General features: G+C 47.1%; 2 protein-coding genes across 2 annotated transcripts; one reads left to right on the forward strand and one right to left on the reverse strand.

Annotated features, from left to right (window-relative positions):
- Positions 1 to 1,464: 1,464 nt before the first annotated feature.
- N7532_002564 (uncharacterized protein) lies at positions 1,465 to 3,096 on the reverse strand (the record flags this gene model as incomplete). Its single annotated transcript, XM_056615058.1, has 1 exon — positions 1,465 to 3,096. The coding sequence occupies one exon, from the start codon at positions 3,094 to 3,096 to the stop codon at positions 1,465 to 1,467; it is 1,632 nt and encodes a 543-aa protein (XP_056478030.1).
- A 6,104-nt stretch (positions 3,097 to 9,200) lies between these two features.
- On the forward strand, positions 9,201 to 10,658 carry N7532_002565 (putative protein kinase; the record flags this gene model as incomplete). The annotated part of the gene is made up of 5 exons (XM_056615059.1): positions 9,201 to 9,448; positions 9,497 to 9,828; positions 9,880 to 10,196; positions 10,250 to 10,415; positions 10,480 to 10,658. The coding sequence occupies 5 exons, from the start codon at positions 9,201 to 9,203 to the stop codon at positions 10,656 to 10,658; spliced, it is 1,242 nt and encodes a 413-aa protein (XP_056478031.1).
- Between the last annotated feature and the right edge of the window lie 2,204 nt (positions 10,659 to 12,862).

The following is a 12,862-nucleotide window of genomic DNA, read 5'->3' on the forward strand; positions in this document are numbered from 1 at the left end:
TTACACAAACACGTTGCTGTGAGGCCTCAGGCGCATGGCACGTGACAGCTCACCACCCATAGGTATTCGCGACTATTAGATCAAAATTTAATACTCCCCTATCTCCATCAAGATACACCATATCTCATTCTCACTGTCAAGAGTCAAACGCAAAGAAGACCGATATGGAGAGTCTGAGTCCGGGAATGTCAACTCAATGTAGAATACGTAGAATACAATTCGGATTCAAAAACTTAGGTGGAAAAGTTCCGATGGAAAGACATGAGACGAAAATAGAGTGTTTAAAAAACAAAAACATAAAACATACAACAGCAGGGATTCGCATGCGGTCACCCACCATACTACTAACCTGCCGGCGTGTGGCTTATACGCGGTCAGTAGTCGGGTGCCTGCCGCCAGGGTGAGAAAAGGGTGAGCGCCGCTTTAGGGTCGCGCGACCGGGGGTGAGAAGGGTGAGTGCGCAATAGACAGGGTGAGAAACAGGGTGAGAACGGGTGATTCTCACCCTCCGTCCTGGGGCCGTCACCCATAGACAGGCCACCGAGAGCCAACCATTCTCAGAAGGATCAGTCAAGTGCACGCTGAGGCCACACGCCGGCAGGTTGATCTCTTCGGAGTCACCGGAGCTAGCCGCATTCATAAGCCAATCTGGCTTCTTGTCATTGTTGTAATTCAGAGGAAGATTGCTTGTATTGTTTCTGGACAGAAAACTTGAGGGTTTATATACACATGCGACCTCCAGATTGATTTCCAATCAACGCTGGTAATTCCGTGAGGTTAGGAATTGATTCCGTTACGATACGACATATCACAACACCAATCCGAAGCGACCATCGGGCCAGTACGTCATTGACCACATTTATCAGCAAGTACGGACCCTCCGGTCAGCTTCTCGCATGCACATGTCTGGCCAGATTTTCGCCGTTGAGATCCGTTGGATCCCCGCACATGTGGTTGTGCCTGGCAATGAAGCAGCTGATGTTGAAGCTAAGTTTGCTGCGGAGAACGGAGGTGAGGCGGAATATTATGCTTCCGGGCCAAAGCATACCGCCTCGCCTCCTCAGCGAAGCGCTGGGTGCGGCAGCGAATGAGGGATAGATGGGCAAGGGAATGGGCAAGAGAAAAGACAGGAAGACCGACCTATCAACTGGTTAACATGCCGCACAAGAAGACCCCAAGTTTGTATGAGGGCCCTCAAAGCCTACACCTCAATTCTGATACAGATGAGACCACAGCGAATTGGACTTCGACATTTCCTGTTCAAGATGGTTACCGTACAGCAGTTAAGGGTGGTAATTAATACCACTGTATTTTTATCATTTACCTCGGCAGGAATTATGCAAATTTGGGGGCCAAACTGGTTTTTTTGGGTTCGGGCCATAGACAAAAAAGTCCACCCGAACCCGACCCATGCACAGGTCTAATCTAGATAGTCCACCTCCGAGCTATGGATACCGACATTATCTAGTACGCCGCTCTGTCATCGTAGATGCTGCATGCTGAAGGAGGACAACGAACCCAGCAGTTGCTCGACACCCAGACACTGACCACAGTTTCTCGGAGCAAGATGTCATCATCCCACGACTTGTCCCAGAGATCTTGCAAAGAACTCGCTCCTACGTCAACCTGCACAGGGGGCGCTAGCTTAGGCATAAGAGGACCGCGGCTCGGAGGCTCTGTAAAGTCACCCTTCTTTAGAAGTTCAAGAAGCCGGGTTGGTGCGACCGGAGCGACAACAGAGGGTGGTCTCGGCTGAGGGCAGCTGCAATATCCCGCAAATTCGTGTCTGCGATTGCATATATACCAAAGGGCGGTACAAAGCGTGAACCGTGCAGCCGGGCCATTAGACTGGGCTGCCCACAACAGAAATGACCGAATGAAGCTCTCTACAGTAGCCAATGACTCGGCAGAAGAGCGGGCAGTTAAACGGAAGAAGTTGTATCTCTCACCATTTGGCGTGTCGTGCTGCACATCGAGATAGTCATCCCAAACCCGGAGGAGAATTAGGCTAGCCAAAACCTCGTCACTCAGCGTTATTCCATAGTCAGAACAGATAGCGCCTATAAGCCCGTCGTGGACATTAAGCTGGTAGTAGTAGAATGGGTCCCAGCTGACCGGGGAGCGGAAAAGTTCGGTGCCCTTCCTTCTGCACTGGAGAAAACCTATGTTGTCGATACAGTGTTTGTAGTCGCAAAATAGCAACTGGGTGCTGTGGAAAGTGTAATCACCGGTCTTGGCCTGTAGCTGGTAACGGGTAAACATTTCGGAACGATCGCGGCGCATGCAAGGCCGACCATCTGTTGCAGGATACTCGACAAAAGACGCGCTATCACCAATGCGCTGTTCCAGGCAAGCTGGAGCGCCGTCGTGGGTCAGCCAGTGCCTAAAGATACTCCAACCACTGAGGAGTACATCCTTCCCCCAAGGCCGTAACCACCTGCCAGAAGACTGAGGCGACTGTCCGCCATGACGGGTGCACGAATGCAGGCACCGTGGAGGGCTTCCGTCCAAGTTGGGAGGGGACTGAGCGAATCTAGTCACCAACTCTTTTGCTAACACATTGCACCCAGCGAGCAATAGTGCGACGCAGAACTGCGATTCTGGTCCCTGAGAGCAGTGTCGTGCTGCGAAACAGATGGCTTCTGTATAAACAGAGGCTTTCTCAGCTAAATCGGGTGCTCCTCGTGACAGTGCTTCCGCACTTATTACGGTGGCATTCTGCTCAAGGCTGGCAGCATTAGCCTCTAGGTCATCGAGGGCAAGGTCCAATCCAACCAAACGCGTTGTAACGGCGACAGACTGCGCGGAAGGAAGCCAGCTGGGTGGGATCTTAGCGGGGGCATCAGTGGTGCTCAGCGTAGACTCTGGCTCTGGCGGAAGCAGTATCCCGAGATTAGCACTGGTGCGCAACGAAACAGGCCTGAGAGGGGCCTCGAACTCGTCTAATGCCAGAGTATTCGAACGCAAGCGAGAAAGTAATTGTTCTGAGCAACTTGACACCCCATTCTGGCACTTGTGACCGTAGCGTCCGGCAGTAGCACCGCAATGAAAACGGAGCATAGTTGTTGCTGAGAAGTGAGGTTGCAAGGCGGCCATGATCTAGTATCACAGTCAAATGGGGATATGCATTCAAGGTAAAAAATTGAGCTTGACTTCGAGCTAGGAAGATGGCTTGTACCAGGAATCGAGAAGAGTGGAACAAGGTCGAGAATTAGTTTTCAAGTCATTCATTAGGGGAGAAATGGAGTTATATAACGCACGAAAGTCCCGTCATTGTTCGGGTCAACCTCCATGGTGCTATTGGCCTCCTCATCTCGGGCGGGAGCCTGTCCAGCCTACGTTGGGAGGCTCGTGCTGAGCTTGCTGCCTTTTTGGGCTGCACCAGCATCAACATCGGCGGCAACATCGAACTGATCATCAGTGAGTGGTTCACTGATGAGATTGTGGTTGTAGTATCCCTGGTCACAGGGTGGTGAAGTCCTGAAGTATAAAGAAGTAGTCAGCCAGTCAAATCCTGATATGTGGTCTCAGGGCTCTGAAATAGTCCATGCGCGACCACACCATCAGCGTCGCTCAAGGTTACTACAACTCCTATTCCCCATATTTGAAAGGTGGCAAATTTAGATGCAGGTTCAAAAGGATACAGTACAAATGACGAAAGCATACCGCCTCACCTCCTCAGCGAGGCGCAGGGTGTGGCAGCGAATGAGGGATAGATGGGCAAAGGAATGGGCAAGAGAAAAGACAGGAAGACCGACTTATCGGCTGGTCAACACGCCGCACAAGAAGACCCTGAGTCTGTATGATGGGGTCTCAAAGCCTTACACCTCAATGCTGATACAGATGAGGTCACAGCGAATTGGAAGGGTAGCTCGTGAAGCAAGAGAGGTTTTTTTTTTATTGATCTGCATCCAATGTGCTGATAGACAGTGTGAATAGTGTCAAAATTGTTATTAAGGTGAAAATTCACATTACGCTACGGCGCACCCTCAACGCCAGGTAGGAGGCGCTACTAGGCACTGATATGTATTTACTAGCGAATTATCGCCGCTGGGAGAGCACAAGACCTTATCATTTGCGCATAGCCTGACTTGTCAAAGATCTCCCTCATAACTATACGGCTGTCATTGCCTTGGTCTGTTAAAATCTTATAAATATTTAGAAAAGGCCAAAGCTCTATGAGATGGCGATCAGCAAATCAAATAATAATTCGCGAACTCTAACCCTAGATGTATAATTTGCGAAGCATGTCACCTACGTCGAGATCCTCACTAAATATGTGTCAACCCATTGCCACCGGCTCCATAGCGAAACTTTGGAAGGCTCGGCATAGGTCATTCTGCGCATTGGACAGTGATAAATCGATCAAGTCACCCTCGAGCGAACTCTATATATACATGTCCGCACTTTCATGAGTCCACCTTGCCACAGACGTCATGTGTAAGAAAGTATTCAGTCAATGAGTCCCCAAATCTGGTGTTGAGGCCTCAAGCTTCATGATAGAATGAGGATATTCATATCGTTCTTTTTTTCCTAGTGGTTTTCTGTGTGCCATCTATTACAACAATATGTAATCATGATATATCTATCATTTCCTATAAAGTAGTTGAAGTTTCCTACTTTGTTCTCCACTGTGAACATTTCATAAATGACTCGACGAACAGCTATGGATTCTTCCAATCTCTTTTCCATCTGCTTCTGTTCCTACGCGTGCAGCCTTGTAGTGGAGCCATGCCTCTGTATCATGACTCTGCTTGCTATATTTCTCATGACCATTTCGGTGGGAATTTGGTGTAGCGCTTTTGGGGAAGGCTTCCAGGAGGAGGAAGTGGTTGAAGATGCGTTAATGGGAAGGAGACGTATTCTTAACGGTGTTGGAACGTCGTGAGGACGGATCTCCTATCTGATGAGTTTACTTAGCCAGGATGCAGTGAGTATCGCAAGGCCACACACTGTTTTCACAAAATTCTCATATCTGACTCATCTCTTCAATTAGAGAATGTGCGTCTTGCATCTCTGAAATATACACGTCGTCGCAATTGTCAAACAGCCACAGTATCTAAACACATCTGGAACGTTACTGGTAAAATACCTAGGATTACCTAGGATTATCTGGCGAAGGCCTTATAAATTTATCATAAACCCGTATTCGTGTGGAGCCCTAGGGGGCAAACATCTAGTACATATGATTAGACACTTCTTGAAAGCACATAAGAGTTATTGATTGACCTCAAATCATACGTAGTGTAACCGTAAGGACGTGCAGGCTCCTGCTACCTCGTGATCAAAACATAGGTCAATAGCAGACGTTCACACATGATATTCATCTCAAGCACGCTTCTATAATATTTCAGCAGTGGATATACTTGGGGCGACGGTACATTGGCCAAGGGGAAACATTTGAACCTGGCTGAGAGAACTCAAAATTCGATGACGTGGCTGGTAATGCAGATTGAACTTGGTGGAGGGCGAGGAGGAGGCTTCTTTTACTTTATTGCACAGATATTGGCTGACCTTCTTCCTTGTCACAAGGGAGTGTCTGTTGTTGCACGGAAATTTGTTCCTCCATGCTTTGTATTGGAACATTTGATCGGATCGGATATGACGTGAAGGTTCTGACCCACAATTGATCGACATAAGGGCCGTGCATATTGTGTCCAAGCGTTAGTCTCATGAACCGCGTGATTTTTCTCTAACGGATATATGATCGGGCAAACCGCGACAAGATTGGCCAAAGTATGCTGAAACATTAGGACGACAACCCTGAATTCGCTCAGGTGCCGATTTGAACCAGACTAGTTAAAGGCTGATCGAATCAACGATCCCATACTTTGATCAGCACATCCTACTGCCGAGACCATCACCGTACCCGAATGATGGTTCATCCCAGAGCTCAAGATTCAATGAACCCAGGTAAACCAGGCGCACCAAGATGGCCGGACGGACACGTGAGCGCAGGTCAGACGATTTACGTCCCTTTTTTTTATAAATCCTCAAGTTCCCAGATGAGAATAATAACCAATCGATCTTGCTCTGAACCACAATAATTTGTAATCTAGGTGAACGGTGTGACACTAACGTGATCCACGGTCGCGCGAGCGACCCCACCAAAATTGAGAAAACCTTCAATTTTTGACCACTATTAAAACCACAATAATAACATAAGTTTAGCTATTGAACACGTGTAGGGCATTTAGGATATGTATGACCTTTTATCCCACAGCTAGAACATGTCACCTGCCGCCGAACCAAGGGGGTAGAAGGTAAAGTAGGCTCAGTAACCAGTTTTGCAGGCACCTCTGGTAAAGATATATCTTTGCTTCTATCTTCATCCTCAACCACCACATCATCTTCACCACCCTCTAGACCACCAAAGATGCCTTTCTGGGTAGTAAACTTATGTTTGGTCTCTCGTTTTTTGGCCTGTTTCTTGTTGGTAGCTTCTAATTGGGTACAGCGATGCTGGAGAAAAATGTGGCGGTGGACTACTTTTATAGTCATCCTGTAGGTCTTCTCAATCTCCTTTTTTGTTGGTGAAGAAAGAAAAGAAGAAGAAGACTCTAGACCTTTTTTGATCCGAGATTGCGATTTTGTGAATCTTGAGAGGGTCCAAAGAGTATTTGGATCACTATCACTGCCAGAAGAGAGTGGTCGCTGGGAAAGGATCTCCAGAGGAGGAAGAGAGTCCAGGTGCACATTTAGCTTTTCCAAGACTTTATTAGCATCAAATGGTGCTAATCCAGTAGCCAAAAAGCTATTCTGTATAGTGGAAGACTTAAAAGAACCCATTCTCGCATCTGCGATTAGTTCTAGGAAGTCTTCCTTGTCAACGGCGTTAACTCCGTTCCGCACCGAAGTTGAAACCGCTCCTCCATAAAGTCTCTTTAAAACCGAGAAACAACCCACATCCAAAGGCTGTAAAAGATGAGAAGCATGCGGAGGCATACAGATTGCGATGATTTGGTGTTCTTCACATATTTGGTCAAATTCAGGTGTTAAATGACTCCCATGACCGTCAAGGACCAGTAAGCAATATTTTCCTACTCTTGTCCCAATATTTGGGATAAAATGATGTTTTAGCCACCATAAACCAATTGTATTGGTAGTCCAACCATTTGGGCTCATAGCTAGACGAGCTCCTTTTTGATTTAAAAGGAGGTAGGGTCGTAAATACTCTGGGAATCGGTTTCCTTTGAAAATGAAGAGTGGAGGGAGAACACTTCCAGAAGCTCTTATACACTCAATCGAAGTCACCCACTCACGATTTCCGGCTTGCAAAAGTGCTCTTTTTCCATGGTATTCCGCTGAAGTGATAATCTTTTGCGTTGCGCCAACACCCATGGCAAAACCAGACTCATCAAAGTTGAAGATATCGTCTGAAGCGATACCCCACTTTTCCATCGTCCTTTGAAGCAAATCAAACCATGGTTTAATAATTCGAGGGCCTTCTGAAAGAGCTCTCTGATAGTCGTATTTGCGTGAAAGTCGAGTAGAGAGATTTGGGTGTCGTTTGACAAAATGAGAAGACCAATTAATACCAGTGGTACAGGGGCCTTTTTTCCGTGCACTAAGTAGAAGATTGGCCATATCTCGCAACATAGGCAAAGTAAGAGCTGCACCTCTTGAGTCCATATCGAGTAGCCAGTTTTCTATCGATTGCTCTTCGATTTGAGAGAAAATATGGCCAGATGGCCTCTTTTCAGTAGCAGATTGGCGCCCATTGATCCGGGCCTTCAAAGTTGAGACAGGTATCCCAAATGATCGTGCAGCAGCTGCAGCAGAGGGATATTTGCCATCTTTTATAGCTTTTATAGCTAATAAAAGGCGACCCTCCTGCTCTGTCAACTTTTTCTTTTTATCAGAGCGTTGGGGGGGCATTGTTGTTGTGGTTGAAAAAGATAGATTATTATTGAAGTGGATTTTTGATGGGGTCGCTCGCGCGACCGTGCCGCCCGCGCGGCCGTGGATCACGTTAGTTACAGTAGGCTCATTTATTAGTAATCTCGAAGCGTCGTCCATCTGGGTTAAGATTTGATGGGTGACCCACAAAGACAGTCCGGATTAACTAAAATTCCGTGACTGTTGTGCCTCAGGCTGGGAACCCAGCTGATCGTGGTCCGGAAAGTAACGTGACCTGACCCACCGTGTGTCGGAATTTCGACACACGCTCCGCCCAGCCACCTGAGCGTGTGTTGAAATTTCGACCCATGGTCGCTTAATTTTAGCGTGAAATTAGCGTACACTAGTTATAAATACCCCCGTGGATCAATTGATGTTCACCCCAAGCCCTTTCCTCGCGGAGGATGGGACGGCGGTCCGCATCAAGCGGCTCGAAGTATGCACGGGGGAGCTGCTCCGCTGTAAAGGTGGCAAAGCTGGTATGGTCGGCCATCTGACATAAGTAAAAAAAGGGTGAACAGTGAGGGGAAAGAAGAGAAGACGAGATGGCTAGAGAGAAAAAAGACGCAAGTGGTGGGTGGTTGTATTAATCGTTTATATATTTTGGACGAGCTTTGTTGATGTACCATCAATGAATGGGACGCGCTTTATTCACTGATGGCATCAAAGAAAGGAACTCTAGTGAAATAAGCGCGGCCTATTCACTGGCGCAACCAGACATATGCAAAATTAGGCCTACGCTCGTGTAGACATACTCGAAAATTATATATACAATATACACTGTATATACAGACACTGAGGTTATAGATGGGCCGTTCGACTAGCGCGTGCTGAATCAGTGGTGGCAGCCAATAAAATATGCGTAAAAGTGGGGAGCGTGTGTCCAAATTTCGACACACGCTCAGGTGGCTAAGCGGAGCGTGTGTTCGGAAATGGTGAAAGGTTGTTCCGGATGGGTGGGTCAGGTCACGTTACTTTACGGACCACGATCAGCTGGAACCCGCACCTGATCTACAACCAATGGAGGTCAAACAACCAGAGCAAGCTCTCTTCAACAAGATATTAGTGGATGGTTCTGGATAAACATTATTGACTAAGTAATTAGTTTTACCCCTTATAAATTGTTAGCTCAGGGGTTGTAATCGAAATCAGACTTGTTCATCTACTTGCACTGGTAGCCATCACATACGCGGTCCACCGCCTTCCAACTATCCATCAAGGGTCGCTTTCCCAGTTTCGGGCAAAGTGCGAGCAACCAAAGTTCCTTCCGACATGAACGCTCTTCTCTCCACATGCCAGACATGGCACCACGCTTAAGTGCCTTAAAATCTGCCTTTAGGATAGCATCACGTCCCTCTCAAGGCAGCTCTCAAAGATCATTTGTCAGGTTGCCTGTGGAACGGCCGATCGATGAGGAGACGCTACCTCACTACGACACAGAACAATTCTATCCCGTACACATTGGAGATGTATTCAATGACAGGTACCGGGTCACAGGAAAGCTTGGCTTCGGTGCCTACTCAACAAGTTGGCTATGTCGGGATCTTCGGTATGTTGCTAGTAAGATTCAGAAATCAGTACCGCTAACTTGGCCCAGAAGCCAAAGGTATGTTGTGCTAAAGGTGTCCACATCGCTACGAAATTTTCCCACTGCGACCGACCGCGAGTTCAAGATTTACGAGCACCTCGCGAAGATCAAATCGGCCCATCCAGGACAATCACTAATCCGAGAGCTCTATGACTCCTTCGAGGTCCGGGGCTATGTTGGCAAACACCGGTGCCTCATCCTTCAACCAATGCACATGACGCTCCTTGAGATGATGAGACTAAACCCAAGGCCATTTGACCTACCCCTTCTCAAAATGACTCTGAGACGATTATTATTGGCGCTTGATTTTCTGCACACTGAAGCCGACACCATTCACACCGGTACTGCTCCCTCGAACCGAAATAGAAAAAAACCTGTCTGACTTAAACAAGATCTGAAGACCGACAATCTGATGCTTAGCCTGGAGGACAATACAATGCTAGCCGATTTTGCGGATGAAGAGATCAGACAACCGAGCCCTCGAAAAAAGATAGATGAATCGCGCACCATATACCAAAGTCGACAATTTCGCCAACCCTATAGAGGGAAGAGCTTCGGTCTGCCTATTCTTTGTGATTTTGGGGAGGCAAGGATTGGGAAGACACATGAGTCTGGCCCTTTTGTACAGCCGAATATCTATCGAGCTCCAGAGATCATATTTGAGATGGCATGGGGAAGCGCTGTTGATATCTGGAACCTGGGGGCTCTGGTAAGTGGTGTTTGAGCCATTCGACGTTGGGTACCCTACTAATAGAAGGTCAGATTTGGGATCTCTTTGAAGGACATCATCTAATTGGGGATATTTTCGATAATAATGGCAACCACGATCCATTTAAACACCTGGCATTAATGGTCGCATTGATTGGGCCACCGCCGATGGATTTTGTCCGTCGCAGTGAAACAACAGGGCAGTGTTTTGATCGCAATGGTAAGCGCAGTCGCCTCCGCTTTCAGTCGTTTCCATAAAATCTCATGGGTTGACATTCTTGCAGGTTCTTGGATTGCTCATGAAGACGCGGTTGTGCCGCCGACTTCCCTGGAAAGTCTAGAGAAGCGACTTTCTGGCACCGAGAAGGAATATTTTCTTCATTTTCTTAGGTCCATGCTTAAGTGGCTGCCGGAAGAACGCAAGACCGCAAGGCAGCTGCTTGACGATCCGTGGCTGCGCTGATCCCAGCCAATCTTGTTTAGATAATTGTTCTGCACATTTGCAAAGGGGTAGTATCTGAAACTTGCATTGTTAAAAATAGCATACTCTGTATAATCAACGCGAAACCTGTAAGCGTTTGATTTGGCGCTTAGACTCCTATGTGATGCACAACGCTCGGCGAGACGCTCGAAACCCTCAGCACGTTTCAGTTAGCGCCTCTTGGCTGGGGTAGCGGCAAGTCCCGCGTTGAAGCTATATCAACTGCTTTGACACGATAAAGCTGCCGAATATAATATTCAAAAGCGCTACTCCTTGTTTACGGAAGCATACATTCCATTCCAAAAAAATTTTCCTGTGCACAAAATCAGAATCTTTTCCACGATGTCCAATGTCATCCGCCGGTTCATCTCCTATGTTGGCAAGTTCAAACTGAGTGACTTCAAAGACGCGAGTCACAAGGCCCTTGTTGATAAGTATTGCAATGATCAGGAAGCGCGCGTCAGTGAATTGTCAACACCAAGTCAATTCCTTTACTGATTAGATTTAGGATCCTCGTATCAAACAAGCGTCTGTCCAATGAACTGAGTTGCATGATTCACACAAAGATCCGACAGACCCGAAGAAGGTCATCTCTGTTCAGTTTCTGGATGCAGAAGGAAAGAGAGTGGGAATGGGACACCTCCATGAGGATGGGACCTCAAAACCTTGTGGTGGGAGCGCGTACCTGCCTACTATGAAATCAGGTCATGTACTCCGGCTACGGTCTGTGCTTGGCCGGCACCCCTGGCGGCCCGAGGCAGCTGCCGACCAACTGCGCAGACTCAGTCTATAGGAGAAGTTAGAATAAAGTGAGAATAACGTGAGTAGATCAGGGTTAGTTCTTGGTCCGTGGAAGGTTCATTACTAATGCAGAGCCGCCCGAAATCATAGTTGTACTGGGGTCTACAGTGGGTAACGTACCAAAGAGAATAATGCGATCTCGTTTATTCTTCCGCATAAGGAGAGAGCGACCATTTCAGCGGAGTGAGAATTTCTCCATTTAGACATTCGCACCCCTTTCGTCCTCCCTTCTTTGTGCATGTTGACAGCGAATTCCTAGCAACATCGACATATTCATACTACAAAAGTAAAATGATCCAATAACATGAAACAACGCGGTGAAAATTTAAATCTCACAATTCAATCTAGACAGATTCTGACGAAGCTTCCATTAGGCCAAACCGCTATACATCAGCAGCAAAGTCCATGTCGAGAAGTATACCAAGGCGCATAAATTTGAATATTGGCGGGTATCCAGGGATGGCCTGCGCTGACTTGGACTTTGCTATGGCCTATACGGATCAGTGAAGCATTTATTCTGTAATATGAAGAAGATGACTGGATCGCATGACTGCTTGTCCTATTGCATGTTCTGGGTCTTCACTTAGTGTATGCTCAAACGAATGGTTTTCTCAGGAAGCAGGAAGACGTTTCATTCGGAGAGTTTTAGAAGATTCTTCCTTTGGGCCTACAATTCGGCCCCAGTGGAATGATATTATTGTAGACAAAAGAGCAAGAGAGTCTATTACTAAACCTTGATCCTACCTGTACATAGAGAATACAGAGCCAGTCTTTCAAGCAAGAATACCCTCAGACCTCCTGACGACATGTAGGTATACAAACATCGAAGATGTCTGCTTGTCAAAAACAAGGAGGGTGATCCCCAACACTTTCTGTCAAAACCCAATCAATCAACCCCCTGTTTTTCATTTGAACTCAGGTGCAATTCTTATTCTTCTAGATGCCATGGGGAATTTAACTCGTATAAGGTTCTTCGTGCCTCACATCGGGCACTGCATAATTGGCGGGTGGCGCATGTAACGGGAAGCCGACCGCGTAAGCCGAGTTTCAAGTAAGCGTTGGAAATCACCATGATCAACACTTCGGGCAGGGAAATTGTAGAAGGCGGAATTAAGGGTTACCTTTTGGGATTGAAAGCAAAGACGGGCGTCTATCTTCAAGACTAGCTTATGTTTCGTGCTCTGCTCGAGTTTAGTCCGCATTCGGCCCGAATTTATCCACTCGGCCGAAGCCAAGGATAAACTTGCGACAAGAAGGATTTCATTCTCTTGCTTGACTATTGCGCAGCTCAATCTTGAACATCCGTGAAAGACAGTAAGGTCCACAATAGCCAGGTAATTTGAAGTCGTCATCGAGTTTCTCAGCCGCAATAGATACCCGCAACA

Source organism: Penicillium argentinense (genome assembly GCF_028826775.1).
Source record: "Penicillium argentinense strain IBT 30761 chromosome Unknown utg000003l_segment0_segment0, whole genome shotgun sequence".
NCBI lineage: Eukaryota > Fungi > Ascomycota > Eurotiomycetes > Eurotiales > Aspergillaceae > Penicillium > Penicillium argentinense.